At 42.9% G+C, this 21,056-nt stretch overlaps 2 protein-coding genes across 2 annotated transcripts; both read left to right on the forward strand.

Moving 5' to 3' along the window:
• The first annotated feature begins 2,752 nt into the window (after window positions 1-2,752).
• Window positions 2,753-4,190, forward strand: LOC110919245. Its single transcript, XM_022163519.1, has 2 exons — window positions 2,753-3,383; window positions 4,150-4,190. The coding sequence occupies exons 1-2, from the start codon at window positions 2,753-2,755 to the stop codon at window positions 4,188-4,190; spliced, it is 672 nt and encodes a 223-aa protein (XP_022019211.1).
• Window positions 4,191-10,940: 6,750 nt separating this feature from the next.
• On the forward strand, window positions 10,941-12,378 carry LOC110919246. The gene is made up of 2 exons (XM_022163520.1): window positions 10,941-11,571; window positions 12,338-12,378. Exons 1-2 carry the CDS (start codon window positions 10,941-10,943, stop codon window positions 12,376-12,378), a joined length of 672 nt encoding a protein of 223 aa, XP_022019212.1.
• The last annotated feature ends 8,678 nt before the right edge of the window (window positions 12,379-21,056 follow it).

A 21,056-nucleotide genomic window follows, 5' to 3' on the forward strand; every position in this document is an offset into this window, starting at 1 on the left:
TATTAATTTCTCAATTTTTGTTTCTTGTGTGAATAGACCGTTTGGTTCTCACGAATCTAGAACTTGACAACCCGATACGTTCCAAGTCCTTACTGACAAAAATCCAAGTAAGTAAATGGTAGAGGCATTATGACAAACCCATTTTTTAAACAAAACCTTTATTATTATTATTTTTTTTGCTTTATACAAAAACACCCCCCTTATTTAAACCCTTTGAGCCTTAAAAACTTTTTTCATTTCAAACCCACAAAAACTACCCTTTTCATTTTTCATCCTTCATTTTTGTAAATCTATCGGTTATGAAATTACGACTACGGCTCAATTTCAACTTTGGCAACAAAAAAAATCAGAAAAAATTGAAAAATATGCCAAAGTATTTTTTTGCTAAGCCAAAAAGCAATAGAAAAACCGATAGTTTACGTTTTTATCCCTTTCTCGAATAAAACTTACCAAACCCGAACCACCACCTACCCTTCAAAGTCCTCTTGATACTTATAAGGATTTAACGCCAAAAGGAGGAGGTTTGATCGATTGTTAAGCCTATAGTAGGAGTAAGTTCCAAATTAGGCACGAGCGTCTCACTTAATATTGGTTGAGTGTTGAGTGAATACTTGTGACGAGTGTAAAATCGTATATAACTAAATAGAATTTTATAAAGACATATTATGCCCAAAGTAAATAATTTTTCGTAAATTAAGTTTTAAATAAATCATGACGAATAGGATTGCAAATAAAATAAAAACAAAATAGATTTAGAATTTGGATACCCGACACTCTAAAGATAGGACCCAAAAACCTTCTCTTCTACCTATTCCGTTTGGGTGTGTAAGCCACGTAATAGAGTTTTGCTTAAGGACAAGCAAAAATTCAAGTGTGGGGGTATTTAATGTGATTAAAATACAACATATAAATTATGTCAAATACGGCGTAAAAGTAACTCTTTTTTAGTACTAATCTTGGAAAAAGCTCGTGTTTTCATTCCTCTTATATTTTCAGGGATAAAAGAGCTTAAATTTGTAAAAGGAGCAAAAAGACAGCAAAATCCAACATAAATGTAAAGAAGAAGGAATTGTCGCAGCTCGCTAAGCCCCGATTCACATCCAAACCTCAAAAAAATTAGAACAGAAGGCTGACACGGGGCCGTGTCCACCTGACATGGGTCGTGTCCAAGGATGGATACTGGGCAGAAGAAAAAGCCAACTGCAAAAGACAAAAATGGCAGCCAACACGGGGCCGTGCTAGGCCAACACGGGGTGTGGTTAACTCAATGATTTGCAGAATCTACGATAGTACAGCAAGTACTTTGGCCATGGGTCGTGTCGTTGACACACGGGGCCGTGTTAGTACAACATCTAACAAGCAGTTAATGAGGAAAAGAGAGAGATGGGCACGGGGCCGTGCCAGGCGGGCACGGGCCGTGCTGAAGCTTTTGTTTACAGCTATAAATAGAAGTGCTTGGTTCCACTTCAACTCATGCCTTGGCAAACCACTTCTCTCTCACTTGCCACCACTCCACCACCACTACAGCACCATCATCCACCACCATCTTCCATTTTCCATCTTTAGAGTTTGTGTGTAGTCTTGGGATCCAAGATTGATCGTAAGAATCTTTGTCAAACAAAGGCCATGCTTGGCTAAATTCTTACATCACTTGGTGAAGACTTTTCTTTTATGTATTTCTTTTATGATTTCCAATCTTCAGCTACGTTTTAATTGGGTATGTATTAATGACTTTAATAATTAGTTTTTTTATATTGAAGGCAAATTTATCCAAATACTCTTCATATGTTCATTTACTCAACATGTTCATGTCTTTACGGTCTATATAAAGCATGTTAATTAACCCTAATGGGAGATTAGAGGGGTAGTTTGGGTAATTCTATGTCTCGTTCAGTGTATAGATCCTGCGAGAACCTGGTTCAAGCCTAGTAACACCTCACGAGTCGGAACGGGCATTACCCACCACGGGAGAGGTGCAAAAAGCTTGAATCCCTTATTCTTAAACTACTATTAAAACTTTAAACCAACCCCGTGAGGACTGTATCCCTGCTAACTCAGACCAACGGGTCGCCGCCTTTTACGAGGGGTCCACAATATTTTGCACTAATAACTTACTTAATTATCTTTCAATATTCCGACCTAGTGGAATTGTATCCTTGTTGTCTCAAACCACTAGGTTAAGGGTAACGTCGTCTCCAAAAGAGGGGCCTACTACTATAACTAAGATAATCTCTTAAAATGCCTAAAGTGCGGAAATCATTAAAAGGGTACATGAAAGATAAGTTGGATCCAAGTGATTCTTTCTTGTCTATCATTTTTATTTTTTTATTTTCTGTTTTTATCCTTTTATTAGCTTAAAAATCTTTTCTCAAAAAATTGGTTTGATTAGACGTTGACAATAAGCCGATACTAAAAGCTCTTGTGTCCCTGGACGACCTTGGTATCTTGCCATCACTATACTGTTAGCAGAACATAATATCTCCAGAAGATATTTGTATTCTTTGTATATATCTGCATTTATTTAGGAGATCTTGTTTCCTATTTTAATTACCTTGTATCTTGTATATATTCTTCTGTACGTTATTAATAAAGATCATCGAATTCTTCAAGATTACTTGGTATCAGAGCGCATCCGCTCTATACCCTAAAGCCAGCCAAATTCTTTCATCTTCGGATTTCGATCCGACACACTAGGGTTTCGACCCATCTCAGCATAACATGATCCTGTCCTGTTTTTTTCTCTGTCACCACCATGGGCGACAAGACTGAATCCTCCACCAAGCAGCCACAATCTGCTCCTCTTCACCCGGTCTACACGGTTACCGACATTCAAAAGAAGGTCTGTGTTCTTGATGGATCTAAGGTCACGTATTCTGCGTGGGTAAAGCTCTTCCAACTTCATGCACGTGGATACGAGGTTTTGGATCACATCACGAAAGAACCGCCTCCTAAGGAAGACCCCACGTATGAACAGTGGGCGAAGATTGATGCTATTGTGCTCCAGTGGATCTACGGTACCTTATCCGAAGACTATCTCCTTCGAGTTCTTGAAGCCGAGTCAACTGCTCTGGAAGCCTGGAATCGTGTCAAGGCTATTTTTCTCAACAACAAAGGACCACGGTGCGCTGCCCTTCAACAGAAATTCATCAATCTCAAGCTTAGTGCCATGCCCTCTTTGGAAATGTATTACCAGACACTCCGGGATCTTGCGGCTCAGTTGAACGATGTGGGATGTCCCATTAATGAACAAGGTTTGGTGTTGCAACTTGTTCGTGGGTTGCTGATGGAATACGATACTATCGGTTCCATTATCAACCAATCATTACCTTCGTGGGAAGAAGCATGCAATATGCTCGACTCTGAACTCGAACGACATGCTGCATGTGACAACTCGAACTTTAGACCTATCGTTGTGTAACATACGTGAACGTGTTATGATTTTACAAACTTTGATGCTAATGAATGTTATGATGTTTATGTGCATTATGTGTGTATGTTATGTCTTGCACGAGCCCAAACCACACACTAAAACCCGATTGCACAAGGCTAACCGGCCACACAAGCCTTTTGGGCCACACCTTGTATACGGATCCATTAGGCAACCGAGTGGGCTCGGCCCACTCCCCACTCGCAAACACCAAAACCAAGGGTAGGGGTTTGGTTTCATTGTTTTTGCAAATCACAAACACACACAACAAACCCTACTTGCTCTCTCTCTCTCGGCTTGCTTAGGACCCGACGGCACAAGACCATCCGATCATCCTCTTGTTCGGATCACACCTCTTTACTCGTAACCGGTTAGTATGTTATCCATTGATGTGTGTTGTGTATGCTCGGCATGTTGATGATGATTTGGTTTGATGTTATGATGCATATATGTGATTCTTATGTGCATGTAAATCGGATTTGTTTCTGGATTGATGTTAACCGAATGCTTGTTAACCGGTTATAGTTTCATAGGTATCGAATGGTATGGTAAATGTGAAACCGAATAGATGTTAACCCGGATATCATGTTCTGTTAGTTTAATTGTTATGAGATAGTTGATTTTTAGATGCTTATGTCCAGAATTTCGGATTGTTCATATGATTGATTGATGTTTATAAAACGGTTTCATGATTGTTAAATTGTTCATATATTTGGTGCTAGGGTTCATAAGGATTAGCGTTGATTTTCCCTGTTTGATCTAAAAAGTTCCCGGATAGAAACTGTTAGTGATTTGAATTTTTGAAACTTATAATTGATGGCATAAATGTGTATAACTGAATTGCATGAAATCAGGAAACCAGTACACACGCACGGTTGCGAGTCGGTACCTCCAATTACGACTCGAAACCTCACGCCGACACAGCAGCACGAGCCGCAATCATGGTTGCGAGTCAGGTTGCGACTCGTAACCAAACCATGATGAGCCGAGACCACCCGTTGCGACTCGTATTCAGCTGTTGCGACTCGAGATCCCCGTTGCGACTCGAGATCCCCGTTGCGACTCGAGACCATCTTTGCATATCCACTGTTTTGGGCCTACACTGTCACGGGCCCAATCTTATGACTGTTATGTTATTGGACTGCTTATCTGTTGGGCCGATATGTTATTTGGGCTGATATGTTATTTGGGCGGATTACCTTTCGGGCTTAGACATTGGATCGCACATGAATGTTAATGCTATGCTCTTACCTGCTCACATGCATACGTGATAGTAACGTGTTAGTTGATGTGATGCATACGTGTACTACCTTAGTCAAAACCTGACTTGATTAATAACCATGATAGGACGTGGTTGACCATTTCTAGCTTAACTATACTCTTTGTGTATCTGCCGAGCAAACCAAGATGAGTTCACACAGCCAAGGCATGGGATTCCCGGGTTGGGAATTGGGTTGGATATGTTGAATATGGAATGATTACTCGTACTTACGCATTCTCTAGACTATAGACCATCGTCCTCAGGTTAGTCAGGACACGTTACGTAAAGCCTACGTAACCCAGTATGTTTGCCATTTGTCTCCCGGGTCGGGAGGACACGTTACGTAAAGCCTACGTAACCCAATACCATCTACTGGCTTCCGGGTCGGAAGGCCACGCTGCGTAAAGCCTACGTAGCCCCCACGCGTACCATGTCCTCGGGGAAGGGCACGTCACGTAAAGCCTACGTGACCCTGTACGTTTTCCTGTTCTCAGTAAAGAAGAACACATGGTCGGAAGTTAGTCTAGTAAGTACCGTTAATGAGAAGCCCTCATTAGCCAGGATAAACATGGGAAGCCCCCACCAGTAATATGAACACAAGGTTTGGGAAGCCCCCACCTTTAGTATACACTAGTATGGGAAGCCCCCCACTAGCTATACTTATGCACTATGTTATGAACTTACTTTCTGTGAACTCGCTCAACTAGTTTGTTGATTATTTGCTGCATGCCTTGCAGGACCTTAGGTACATTATGGAGCTTGCACAGGGAGGAGCAGGTCGTTGTGGAATACGGATCATGAACCTTATCTGAACTTATAACTATTTTAAGATTACATACTATGCTTCCGCTATTTAAACGATGTTTGGTTTTGAAACATCAATCATGTCATGATGATTTACATTAATTACTTTTATTATTAAATGCTATGTTTGATATGATTGATGGCTTGATCCTGGTCAGTCACGCTCCCAAGCGGTGGTACTCCGCGTGTGGATTTTGGGGGTGTGACAGATTGGTATCAGAGCCATTGGTTATAGAGAACTTGGTTTTAATATGGGAAAACGTTTTTATTAAAACCGGACTATAACCAGAACAGTGCTCTCAACGATCCACAACGACGCTTCGCTCCACGTGCAAGACTCGACATCCTAGGTAATAAGGTTTATGTTTATTGCCTGTTTGCTATAATTGATAGAACTTTGCTCGCATTACGCTTAGATACACATGATATTATAGCATGAGAATCCCTATGTGCTTACACTTTTCTGTCATCGCCCTATTCGCGAACCATTCTTACCTATGCTACTTGTTACAATGAAGATCATGTCTGGACGAATCAACATGACACAAGCCCAGCTAGAGGCTCTCGTTCAAGCTCAAGTTGCTGCGGCAGTTGCAGCAGCTCAAGCAGGTAGTATATCCTGCAGTATAGGCACACACTAGGATCTTTAGATCCTACATTAACTCTCGTATTTAACTTCGTCCTATTCGTACATAATAGGTCAACACGCGCAGCAGCAAGTTTGCACTTTTAAGAACTTCATGGACTGTCGTCCAAATTCTTTCAGCGGCACAGAGGGGGCAGTGGGACTCCTCCATTGGTTTGAAAAGCTAGAATCAGTATTCGAGATGTGCGAGTGCCCTGAGGCTCGCAAGGTCAAGTTTGCTACTGGCACCTTGGAAGGAATCGCGCTAACCTGGTGGAACGCGCAGGTGCAGATTCTTGGGTTGGCAGCTGCTAACGCCACCCCATGGAACGATTTCAAGGAACTCATCAAGCGTGAGTATTGCACGCGTGAAGACATTCACAAGCTGGAAGACGAGCTGTATAACTTGAAAATGGTTGGATCTGAGATCGAAGCGTATACGAAATGGTCGAATGAGCTGGCCGTTCTGTGTCCAACTATGGTGGACCCTCCATACAAGCGCATTGAGATGTATCTCAAGGGATTGGCGCCAGAAATTCAGAGCCACGTGACGTCGGCTAATCTTGACAACATCCAGGAAATCCAGCGTCTCGCTCATCGCATCACCGATCAGGCAGTGGATCAGAATAAACTGCCTAAGCGTGTCAACGCTACTGCTACAGTCACTCCTTCAGCTACTCCTGCTACTACTAGCGACAGCAAAAGAAAGTGGGAAGGAGATTCTAGTAAAGGTTCAGCATCCGTTCAGTCTCAAGCTCAGCAGCAGAAGATTGACCACTATCAGAGTCCCAGTCAGCAATCCTCTGGTGGGCACAGACAGAGGAGATATCAGGGAAGTCAACCTAAGTGTTACAATTGCCACAGACATCACAATGGCCTGTGCAACAAGGGTCGTTGTCAAAGGTGCCTTAAGATGGGCCACGAGGCCAAAGACTGTAGGAGCCCTCGTCCTGCGAATCAGAATCAGCAGCCTCAGCAACCAGCTCCACAGAACCAGCAGCAGCAACAGCAGCCACAGCGTGGAAACCGGGGATGTTTCCAGTGTGGGGCTGAAGGTCACTTCAAACGCGATTGCCCTCAATTGAACCAGAACCAGAACCGCAACAACAACAACAACCAGGGCAACGGCAACAACAACGGCGGGAACAACAACAATAATGGCAACGAGGCAAGAGGTCGAGCTTTCGTTTTGGGAAGAGGAGACGCAGTGAACGATCCCAACGTTGTTATGGGTAAGTTTCTCCTCGACAATATTTAAGTTACTGTTTTGTTTGATTCGGGTGCGGATACAAGCTATATGTCTGTGAAAATGTGTCAACTGCTAAAACGTGCACCAACCCTTTTACCCACCAAACATGTAGTAGAGTTAGCTAACGGTAAAAGTCTAGAAGCCACGCACGTAGTTCAGGGTTGTAATCTTATCCTAGCTGGTCAAGCCTTCTCTATTGATCTCATTCCCATAGTTTTGGGTAGCTTCGACGTTGTGATTGGGATGGATTGGTTGTCCCAACACCAGACAGAAATCTTATGCAGCGAGAAGATAATTCGTATTCCACGTTCTGGTCAAGAACCTCTCGAAGTTCAAGGCGACAAGAGTGGTGCGGTGGTTGGCATCATCTCTTTCTTGAAGGCTCAGAAATGCTTACGTAAGGGTCACACAGCCATTTTGGCTCTCGTTTCAGACGCATCAGTAAAGGAAAAGAAATTGGAGGATATACCAGTCGTACGTGACTTCCCTCAGGTGTTTCCTGAAGATTTACCTGGTTTACCGCCTCATCGTCAGGTTGAATTTCAGATCGAGCTCGCTCCAGGAGCAGCACCCATAGCTCGCGCACCATATCGTCTAGCTCCATCAGAATTGGAAGAATTGTCAAAGCAGCTACAAGAGCTCTTGGAAAAGGGCTTCATTCGTCCAAGCTCTTCGCCTTGGGGAGCTCCAGTACTGTTCGTGAAAAAGAAAGACGGTACGTTCAGGATGTGCATCGACTACCGTGAACTCAACAAGGTGACGGTGAAGAACCGTTATCCTCTTCCACGCATAGACGACTTATTCGACCAGTTGCAAGGGTCGTGTTACTATTCGAAGATAGACTTAAGGTCAGGGTACCATCAGCTGAGAGTCCGGGATGAGGACGTCTCCAAGACAGCCTTCAGAACTCGTTATGGTCACTACGAGTTTCTTGTCATGCCGTTTGGGTTAACGAACGCGCCTGCTGTATTTATGGACCTTATGAACAGGGTGTGCAAACCCTATCTTGACAAGTTTGTCATAGTATTCATCGACGACATTCTGATTTACTCCAAGAGTCAGGAGGAACACGAGCAGCATCTTCGTCTTATTTTGGAACTCCTTCGGAAGGAACAGCTGTACGCCAAGCTTTCTAAATGCGACTTCTGGCTTCGTGAAGTCCACTTCTTAGGCCATGTGGTGAACAGGGATGGGATCCATGTCGATCCATCCAAGGTAGATTCGATCAGAAACTGGCCTGCACCGCGTACACCGACAGAAATACGCCAATTCTTAGGTTTGGCAGGATACTACAGACGGTTTATCAAGGATTTCTCAAAGATTGCTCAGCCGCTTACGTTACTGACACAGAAGGGTGTCACCTATCGCTGGGGAGTGCCCCAGGAGACTGCTCTTCAGCACCTAAAGGATAGACTTTGCAGTGCACCTATCCTCTCTTTGCCAGAGGGCACAGATGACTTCGTGGTATATTGTGATGCATCCATTCGGGGACTTGGATGTGTGTTAATGCAGCGCGACAAGGTTATTGCTTACGCCTCTCGCCAACTTAAGGTTCACGAACGGAACTACACGACGCACGATTTAGAGCTGGGAGCTGTTGTTTTCGCGCTTAAGATATGGCGACACTACCTGTACGGTACCAGGTGCACGATTTACACCGATCACAGGAGTCTCGAGCATATCCTTAAGCAGAAGGATTTGAACATGCGTCAACGAAGATGGGTCGAACTACTAAACGATTACGAATGCGCCATCAAGTATCATCCAGGCAAAGCCAATGTTGTGGCTGATGCCCTTAGTCGAAAGGACACCTTACCAAAGCGCGTGCGAGCGTTACAGCTTACGATTCAGTCTAACCTTCCAGCACAGATACGAAATGCTCAGGTAGAAGCATTGAAGCCCGAAAACGTCAAGGCCGAAGCCTTACGCGGCTCACGACAACAAATGGAACAAAAGGAAGACGGCGCCTACTATGTAACGGGCCGGATTTGGGTCCCTCTCTATGGCGGTTTACGCGAACTTGTAATGGATGAAGCTCACAAGTCTCGCTACTCGGTACATCCAGGGTCAGATAAAATGTACCACGACATCAGCACTACTTATTGGTGGCCTAGCATGAAGGCCCACATCGCTACGTACGTTGGAAAATGCTTGACCTGTGCGAGAGTCAAGGTCGAATATCAGAAACCAGCTGGCCTACTTCAGCAGCCTAAGATACCGCAATGGAAATGGGAAGAAATTTCCATGGATTTCGTTACAGGCCTACCTAGATCCCAGCGTGGAAACGATACGATATGGGTGATCGTGGATCGACTCACCAAGTCTGCACACTTCCTACCTATAAAGGAAATGGATAAGTTCTCCACTCTCGCAGACGTCTACCTTAAAGAAGTTGTCTCGAGGCACGGGGTGCCCACATCCATCATTTCGGATCGCGATGCACGATTCACGTCAGAACTTTGGCAAGCAATGCATAAATCTTTCGGCTCACGATTAGACATGAGCACAGCATACCACCCTCAGACGGATGGGCAGTCTGAGCGAACGATTCAAACTCTCGAAGACATGCTTCGGGCATGCGTTATCGATTTCGGCAACGGCTGGGAAAAAAACACCTCCCTTTGGTGGAGTTCTCATATAATAACAGTTACCATACCAGCATTCAAGCCACTCCATTCGAGGCATTGTACGGACGTAAATGCCGGTCACCTCTCTGTTGGGCAGAGGTGGGGGATAGTCAGATCACGGGTCCAGAGATTGTAGTGGACGCCACAGAAAAGATTGCACAGATACGACAACGCATGGCGGCAGCACGCGACCGTCAGAAAGCCTACGCGGACAAGCGTAGAAAGCCTTTGGAATTTCAGGTCGGGGACCGGGTTTTACTAAAAGTTTCACCCTGGAAGGGGTCCACAATATTTTGCACTAATAACTTACTTAATTATCTTTCAATATTCCGACCTAGTGGAATTGTATCCTTGTTGTCTCAAACCACTAGGTTAAGGGTAACGTCGTCTCCAAAAGAGGGGCCTACTACTATAACTAAGATAATCTCTTAAAATGCCTAAAGTGCGGAAATCATTAAAAGGGTACATGAAAGATAAGTTGGATCCAAGTGATTCTTTCTTGTCTATCATTTTTATTTTTTTATTTTCTGTTTTTATCCTTTTATTAGCTTAAAAATCTTTTCTCAAAAAATTGGTTTGATTAGACGTTGACAATAAGCCGATACTAAAAGCTCTTGTGTCCCTGGACGACCTTGGTATCTTGCCATCACTATACTGTTAGCAGAACATAATATCTCCAGAAGATATTTGTATTCTTTGTATATATCTGCATTTATTTAGGAGATCTTGTTTCCTATTTTAATTACCTTGTATCTTGTATATATTCTTCTGTACGTTATTAATAAAGATCATCGAATTCTTCAAGATTACTTGGTATCAGAGCGCATCCGCTCTATACCCTAAAGCCAGCCAAATTCTTTCATCTTCGGATTTCGATCCGACACACTAGGGTTTCGACCCATCTCAGCATAACATGATCCTGTCCTGTTTTTTTCTCTGTCACCACCATGGGCGACAAGACTGAATCCTCCACCAAGCAGCCACAATCTGCTCCTCTTCACCCGGTCTACACGGTTACCGACATTCAAAAGAAGGTCTGTGTTCTTGATGGATCTAAGGTCACGTATTCTGCGTGGGTAAAGCTCTTCCAACTTCATGCACGTGGATACGAGGTTTTGGATCACATCACGAAAGAACCGCCTCCTAAGGAAGACCCCACGTATGAACAGTGGGCGAAGATTGATGCTATTGTGCTCCAGTGGATCTACGGTACCTTATCCGAAGACTATCTCCTTCGAGTTCTTGAAGCCGAGTCAACTGCTCTGGAAGCCTGGAATCGTGTCAAGGCTATTTTTCTCAACAACAAAGGACCACGGTGCGCTGCCCTTCAACAGAAATTCATCAATCTCAAGCTTAGTGCCATGCCCTCTTTGGAAATGTATTACCAGACACTCCGGGATCTTGCGGCTCAGTTGAACGATGTGGGATGTCCCATTAATGAACAAGGTTTGGTGTTGCAACTTGTTCGTGGGTTGCTGATGGAATACGATACTATCGGTTCCATTATCAACCAATCATTACCTTCGTGGGAAGAAGCATGCAATATGCTCGACTCTGAACTCGAACGACATGCTGCATGTGACAACTCGAACTTTAGACCTATCGTTGTGTAACATACGTGAACGTGTTATGATTTTACAAACTTTGATGCTAATGAATGTTATGATGTTTATGTGCATTATGTGTGTATGTTATGTCTTGCACGAGCCCAAACCACACACTAAAACCCGATTGCACAAGGCTAACCGGCCACACAAGCCTTTTGGGCCACACCTTGTATACGGATCCATTAGGCAACCGAGTGGGCTCGGCCCACTCCCCACTCGCAAACACCAAAACCAAGGGTAGGGGTTTGGTTTCATTGTTTTTGCAAATCACAAACACACACAACAAACCCTACTTGCTCTCTCTCTCTCGGCTTGCTTAGGACCCGACGGCACAAGACCATCCGATCATCCTCTTGTTCGGATCACACCTCTTTACTCGTAACCGGTTAGTATGTTATCCATTGATGTGTGTTGTGTATGCTCGGCATGTTGATGATGATTTGGTTTGATGTTATGATGCATATATGTGATTCTTATGTGCATGTAAATCGGATTTGTTTCTGGATTGATGTTAACCGAATGCTTGTTAACCGGTTATAGTTTCATAGGTATCGAATGGTATGGTAAATGTGAAACCGAATAGATGTTAACCCGGATATCATGTTCTGTTAGTTTAATTGTTATGAGATAGTTGATTTTTAGATGCTTATGTCCAGAATTTCGGATTGTTCATATGATTGATTGATGTTTATAAAACGGTTTCATGATTGTTAAATTGTTCATATATTTGGTGCTAGGGTTCATAAGGATTAGCGTTGATTTTCCCTGTTTGATCTAAAAAGTTCCCGGATAGAAACTGTTAGTGATTTGAATTTTTGAAACTGATAATTGATGGCATAAATGTGTATAATTGAATTGCATGAAATCAGGAAACCAGTACACACGCACGGTTGCGAGTCGGTACCTCCAATTACGACTCGAAACCTCACGCCGACACAGCAGCACGAGCCGCAATCATGGTTGCGAGTCAGGTTGCGACTCGTAACCAAACCATGATGAGCCGAGACCACCCGTTGCGACTCGTATTCAGCTGTTGCGACTCGAGATCCCCGTTGCGACTCGAGATCCCCGTTGCGACTCGAGACCATCTTTGCATATCCACTGTTTTGGGCCTACACTGTCACGGGCCCAATCTTATGACTGTTATGTTATTGGACTGCTTATCTGTTGGGCCGATATGTTATTTGGGCTGATATGTTATTTGGGCGGATTACCTTTCGGGCTTAGACATTGGATCGCACATGAATGTTAATGCTATGCTCTTACCTGCTCACATGCATACGTGATAGTAACGTGTTAGTTGATGTGATGCATACGTGTACTACCTTAGTCAAAACCTGACTTGATTAATAACCATGATAGGACGTGGTTGACCATTTATAGCTTAACTATACTCTTTGTGTATCTGCCGAGCAAACCAAGGTGAGTTCACACAGCCAAGGCATGGGATTCCCGGGTTGGGAATTGGGTTGGATATGTTGAATATGGAATGATTACTCGTACTTACGCATTCTCTAGACTATAGACCATCGTCCTCAGGTTAGTCAGGACACGTTACGTAAAGCCTACGTAACCCAGTATGTTTGCCATTTGTCTCCCGGGTCGGGAGGACACGTTACGTAAAGCCTACGTAACCCAATACCATCTACTGGCTTCCGGGTCGGAAGGCCACGCTGCGTAAAGCCTACGTAGCCCCCACGCGTACCATGTCCTCGGGGAAGGGCACGTCACGTAAAGCCTACGTGACCCTGTACGTTTTCCTGTTCTCAGTAAAGAAGAACACATGGTCGGAAGTTAGTCTAGTAAGTACCGTTAATGAGAAGCCCTCATTAGCCAGGATAAACATGGGAAGCCCCCACCAGTAATATGAACACAAGGTTTGGGAAGCCCCCACCTTTAGTATACACTAGTATGGGAAGCCCCCCACTAGCTATACTTATGCACTATGTTATGAACTTACTTTCTGTGAACTCGCTCAACTAGTTTGTTGATTATTTGCTGCATGCCTTGCAGGACCTTAGGTACATTATGGAGCTTGCACAGGGAGGAGCAGGTCGTTGTGGAATACGGATCATGAACCTTATCTGAACTTATAACTATTTTAAGATTACATACTATGCTTCCGCTATTTAAACGATGTTTGGTTTTGAAACATCAATCATGTCATGATGATTTACATTAATTACTTTTATTATTAAATGCTATGTTTGATATGATTGATGGCTTGATCCTGGTCAGTCACGCTCCCAAGCGGTGGTACTCCGCGTGTGGATTTTGGGGGTGTGACACTGCACGGGAAGGTACCCATTCTGCCCCATCTGAGGCTTTGGTCGCGGTGTCCTCATCGCCGCAGCCCTCTCGCCGTGACAATACTTCACGTCGTAATAACCTACGGTCTTCTGGCGGCAACAGGAGAAGCCAACCAGGTCATGGCAGCCCAAATAACTTCTCTGGCCAGCCTTCTTATCAGGCCCAACAACAGCCGCAATCGGGCCAGCAACAACAAGGGGCGCGCGGGTCCAGTTCTTCACAACAGCACGCAAATTGGGGCTAGAATCAGCATCAGCAGCCCACTTACGCAGCCCAACAACAGTTTAACATGCCTCCTTATTGGGCCAGCCCCTATTGGGCCCCACCGCCACCCTGTCCCTACCCCACCCAGCCCGGGTGGGCCTCTCCTTGGCAGCCCACTTCTCAGCCAAATCAACAACCTTCACAACAGAATGCTCAGGCGCATCTCTCTGATGTTAACCCGCTGGAACCAACTGAACTTGCAGAAGCTTTCCAGGCTATGGCTCTGAATCCAGAAATGCAAGATTGGGTTATGGATACTGGAGCCTCAAACCATCTCACCAAGGACGCAGGTATGATTTCCCATCCGTGTAAAAATTCTATTAAACATGTTTTATTTGGCAATGATCATCGTGTGCCAGTCCTTGGATCGGGTCATTCCGCCCTTCCCTCTTCTTCGAAACCAATTCAACTTAAAGACATTTTACACACACCCAATATTATCAGAAACCTTATTTCTGTTCGTAAATTTATTCGTGATAATTGGGTGTCTGTTGATTTTGATCCATTTGGTTTTTCTGTGAAGGATTTTCCGAGTGGGATGATTTTGAGTCGGCACAATAGCTCCAGCAACCTCTACCCACTCACTACCTCTACACCACCTGATGCTTCGGCCTTTGTTTCCACCACTGATCCAGATTTTTGGCATAATCGTCTAGGGCATCCTGGCTTGCATGTTCTAGATTTTTTAAGTACTAATAAGTTTATTTCATGTCATAAACTCGGTCGTTCTTCGTTTTGTAACTCGTGCCAAATTGCTAAGCACAAACGTTTGCCTTTTAAGCTATCTACTTCTTGCACTTTATGTCCATTTAATATTATACATTGTGATTTATGGACCTCACCAGTATTAAGTAATAATGGATATAAATATTATTTAGTTGTGATTGACGACTACAGTCATTTTACATGGGTGTTCCCACTCAAATTTAAATCTGAAACATGCACCAAATTAACCAGTTTTCACAATTTTATCTCCACCCAATTTCATCGAAAAATAAAAACATTTCAATGTGACATGGGGGGTGAATTTGATAATACCCAATTCAAGAACTTTGCACTCAAACAAGGCTTTCAATTCAGGTTTTCTTGCCCTCATACCTCCCAACAAAATGGGATGGCGGAATGCATGATTCAACGCCCTAACGAACTCATGCTTTCTCTTCTTACCCATGCCTCACTCCCACCCAAATATTGGGTTGAGGCTCTCCACACATCCGTTTACCTTCACAATATTCTCCCATCCAAAACCATCGATTTTCGAACCCCTACTGCCGTCCTTTATCTCCGAACCCCGGACTACGAACATCTTCGTGTGTTTGGGTGTGCGTGTTACCCGAACCAATCGGATACACGCCCCTATAAACTTGCACCTCGATCCATGCCTTGTGTGTTTCTTGGGTACCCGACAGATCACCGTGGGTATCGATGTCTAGATTTGTCCATCGGCAAGGTCATCCTATCTAGACACGTCACCTTTAATGAAATTTCCTTCCCATTTTCCCAAACCTTTACCCCTAGGTCGGACTCCTACACATTCCTTGATTCTGACCCGTCACCGATTATATTTACCCAACCCGTGGCCCAAACACCCGTGGTCCCAACACCTACTTCCGCATCCCAAACGCCAGTGGCCCCAACACCTACTTCCGCATCCGGCCCAACATCTCCATTATCGGCCCACTCAGCCTCGCCACCACCTACAACCCACACCAACCCGGCCCATACACCCTCGGCTCACATTCCTTACCAATTTACCTACTCTCGGCGACCGCCACCCGCGCCCACGAACCCCACGGCTACTACCGTGTACCAACCTAACCCTACTTCTCAGCACCCTATGGTTACCCGCTCACGTGACGGTACCTCTAAACCAAGGGTTCCATTAAATCTTCACACTCAGTCCCTCTCGCCCTTGCCTAAATCCTATCGTGATGCCCAATCCGATCCAAACTGGTCTGATGCCATGCTAACTGAGTACAATGCTTTACTAGATAATAGCACGTGGGAACTTGTGCCTCGGCCGTCTGATGCCCACATTATTCGTTGCATGTGGCTTTTTCGCCATAAATATCATGCTAATGGGACACTCGAACGATACAAGGCTCGGTTGGTTGCTAATGGTAAATCACAAAGGGTGGGCATTGAATGTGATGAGACGTTTAGTCCCGTGGTGAAACCCACTACTATACGCACAATCCTTAGTTTGGCCCTCTCCAAGTCTTGGCCTATTCACCAGTTAGATGTAAAAAATGCTTTTTTATATGGGGACTTAAATGAAACAGTTTACATGTTTCAACCACCAGGGTTTGTTGATACGAAAAATCCTAAGTATGTGTGTCGCTTGAAAAAGTCATTGTATGGTCTTAAGCAGGCACCCCGGGCGTGGTACCACCGGTTTGCGACATATATATTAAAACATGGGTTTAAAACATCCGCGTCTGATAGCTCGTTGTATGTTTACAAACGTGGGACTGACATGGCATATATGTTACTATATGTTGACGACATAGTTCTTACAGCTTCAAATGATAAACTTCTACAGTTTTTTATTAATGCTATGTCTCTGGAATTTTCTATGACTGACCTTGGTAGATTACATCATTTTTTGGGAATTGAGGTTCAGCATACGCAAGGTGGCTTGTTTCTCACTCAGCGCTCTTATGTCAATGACATTCTAGCACGTGCAAAAATGGAAAATTGCAAGCCATGTCACACTCCTACCGACATGAATTCTAAGCTTAGTGCATCTATAGGGGCCTTATTATCCGACGATACACTTTATCGAAGCTTAGCTGGGGCTCTTCAGTATTCGACATTTACCAGACCAGATATTTCCTATGCTGTCCAACAGGTTTGCCTTTTCATGCATGCCCCTCGTGAGCCGCATTTCAATTTTTTGAAGCGCATTTTGCGCTATCTTAAGGGCACTATGGATCATGGTTTACACTTATCCCCCTCCAAGTCAGTCACACTCACAGCATACTCTGATGCTGACTGGGGGGTTGCCCAGATTCGAGACGCTCAACATCGGGTTATTGTGTTTTTGTTGGGGACAATTTAGTTTCTTGGTCATCTAAACGTCAAGCCACCATTTCCAGATCAAGTGCTGAAGCTGAATATCGAGGTGTTGCTAATACCACTGCTGAGTTATCTTGGATCCGCAACCTTCTATTGGAATTACATGTCCCTATCCAACAGGCTTCAGTTATATACTGTGATAACATCTCTGCAATGTACCTGTCTCATAACCCGGTTCAACATCAACGCACCAAGCATGTGGAAATAGATATTCATTTTGTTCGGGAAAAGGTCCGGCTTGGTGCGGTTCGAGTTTTACATGTTCCTGCGGATTATCAATATGCAGACATCTTTACCAAAGGCCTCCCTCGATTACTTTTTGATCGCTTTAAATCCAGTCTTTGCATTCGGCCGACTACTGTTTCGACTGCGGGGGTCTGTTAGCAGAACATAATATCTCCAGAAGATATTTGTATTCTTTGTATATGTCTGCATTTATTTAGGAGATCTTGTTTCCTATTTTAATTACCTTATATCTTGTATATATTCTTCTGTACGTTATTAATAAAGATCATCGAATTCTTCAAGATTACATATACTACGTCCGCGATGGGTATACTTGCCCTAGCGTGCGTGTAGAGTGATAGTAGAATATCGTGTTTTATAAATTTAAAACTTGAAATCGGCAAGTAAAAAGATCTAAAAATATAACTACAAAATATATACACCCGCACGCACGTCACAAACCGAATAAGAGTATTTCAACTAAATGCATAAAGATTTTAGACAAAATTGCAAAAATCAACCTTTATGTTATACCCAAACTGCACTTCGTACCTTTCACTATGAAATTGACAAAAATCAACCTTGATGTTCATGTTTTGCTACAGGGTCAACCTTTACCACTAACATAGTCTAAAAAGTCAGTTAAACACCCCTCACATGCTTTGCATGTAAGGGCATTATTTCCATTTCATTCTAAACAAGATAACAAACGAGGTTAGTGGGACCCACCATCACTAATTTCATCCTCAACCTCTACCACCTACCATCCACCGAGGCAATTCTATCCACGCGACGACCACCACCAAGCATTAGTGGTAAATAGGGTCGTTCAAATCGCTCGACGCTCGTTCGGAAATTGCTCGGAAAATACTCGTTCGATTTGACGCTCAGTTGTAAACGAGTCGCTCTGCTCGGTTTGGTTTGTAAACGAGCCAAGCAACAGAAAAAGTCCGCTCGTTTCGGTTCGCTCAAATTATTATTTTAATTAGTATATATATACATATACATATACACATACATCTATAAACATGTATATACACAAATATAAATTATACATATATATACACACATACACCTATATACTTAAATGTAAATTAAATTTATAGTTTTGTATGTACCAATCTATTAGATTTTGGTCAACTATATACAAATTTACAACTATATCTATACGTACTAGCCCAACAACGCCAATAAACGACAGTCTGTTCATCGCCTCAATGTTTCATGTCTGTTCATCGCCTCAATGTTTCATGTCGTTACCCTAAGTCGATCGTCTCATGCTCTCAACGTAATTGTTCGTGCAATATGATCATCGACTCGTCAGCCACATCATTGTTATTCATAAGAAAAATATTATGCCATGAAATGTGCATGTTTTTAAAGACATAAAAACTTGAGACCCAAGATTGTCATTATCTCTCTCAGCAAATTTAAAATGGGTGACACGATTGTCCAAGTTGCTCGAACTTCGCTCGACGCTCGCTCGGAATTTTTAATGCTCGAAAAATGCTCGCTTGATTTGATGCTCGGTTTTAAATGAGCCGCTCCGCTCAGTTTGTAAACGAGCCAAGCACGAGCAAAGGTCCGCTCGGTTCGGCTCGGCTCGTGAACAACCCTAGTGGTAAAGGTTCACTTTGTAGCAAAACATGAACATAAAGGTTGGTTTTTATCACACCCCCAAAATCCACAAGCGAAGTATCACCGCATGGAGGCGTGACATGACCAGGATCAAGCCACCAATCATATTGAACAATGTATTTAAAATAGATAAAATCCAACCACGCAATATAATTGGTGTTCAAAACCTAGTTAACCAAGTTCAAATTAAACAGCGGAAGCATAATACGTAAACCAAAACATAAGTTCCATAAGTTCATAAAGTTTAAATGTTTAGCATGGCACACAACTGTCCATGCCCCACAACGATCACGTCTCCTCGTGCAAGCTCCATAATACCTAACGACCAGCAAGGCATGTAACAAGGAGTCAACAACAAAGTTGAGCGAGTTCACAGTTGGTTGTTTAGTTTTAAAAGTTTGTTTTGAAAACCATAAGTTGTTTCGTACACCAAGAGTTAACCAGTATCTTTTTTTTCCCCAAACCGTATCCAAAATCAGTGGGGGCTTCCCCATGTGAACCACTAGACCGTTACCATATCGAAAACTGATGGAAGTAAGCTGTGCCCTAAGTCAATGTCTATCATCATTGACTGAGTGCCCAGATCCATTAGTACACGCCCGTCCTACCGGCACGGTGTGAGGCTTGTCAACCCTAATAGCGCTATTAACTAATGACCCGCTCGCCATTGGCCCGGCGATTAAGTCGATATAAAAATGAGGGACTTAATGATAGAGTTTTTGTCTAGTAAGTTTTAAGATTGTTGTCCTACCTAATGAGGACGAAGGTACGTATTCTACCCAAGGAGAATACGCGGGATTAATATTGGCATCCTACCTATGGAGGATGGCGGTACATATCCTACCTAAGGAGGATATGCAGGTTCCGTTTTAGTTCTTTAACCCATTCCCAAACCACCGGGAATCCCATGCCTTGTAGAGAGTGTGAACTCACCTTGGTTTGCTCGGTTAGATTAGTTACTCTGATAGTCAGAAATCAAGCACGTCCTAATAAGGTACAGATAACAATCAGTTTTTCGTGCATGCATAACACGTATCCTACGTACGGTTTATCTGCTCACTACTTCTATCACATACCACACAATTCAAATGTCACACTCTGACTTTTGTGGAAAGATCATAGTTAAAAATACACTTGTAACACTTGTTAGAAAATATTTTCTATGTGTTGGAATTTTTAGAAAATTTCGCCATAGTTTCCTTTGTAAATGGAGGCGTCTATGCTAATAAGCATATCATTTTCTTTTCCAAAAATCATTCAACAATCAACAACAATTTACCAAGAGCAAACTATTCCATTTACAAGCCAACATGAACTTGATGTCTCATAAAAACGCGTAGTAACTTGGTGAGGCGTTTAGTGGGTTTAGTTACCCTCCAAAGTGTGTTTACTTTATTTAAAATCTCATTCTTGGGATTTTTAGATGTTTACAACTTGTGAACATATTTTACAAAAAATATTTATTTACAACATTTTCACGTGTCACTAGTATCCATATACTTATTTTACTTCCAAAATAGTGTAAGGATCATGATCTTTCAAAAACCGTCTTTTAAACTTGGTTTATTTAAGAAAATCATTCACAAGTTTTAGATCTACAAGATCACTAGTTCACTTGGTTTATTATTTCAAGAAAAATCATTTTTCTTTCAAGTTCATGTTTAGACTAGAATATGATTATTTCATGAAAGCACATAATCATCTCTAACTTGTTAAATCATGTTTTTAATCATTCTCTAACAAGTTCCATATGATGATCAATCCTCATATCACTAGTAATCATCAAGCAAACATCAACATATACCAAACATCATACTAAAAATATTACATCATGTTCCATCTTATTTAAGCTTATGTTTCATGATTCAAGATTCAAGTCTTTTAGTGTTCATATGTTTCATCATGATATATCTATTAACCATCAAAAAACATGAAGTATCT

This window comes from Helianthus annuus, chromosome 16, assembly GCF_002127325.2.
Source record: "Helianthus annuus cultivar XRQ/B chromosome 16, HanXRQr2.0-SUNRISE, whole genome shotgun sequence".
NCBI classification, from domain to species: Eukaryota; Viridiplantae; Streptophyta; class Magnoliopsida; order Asterales; family Asteraceae; genus Helianthus; species Helianthus annuus.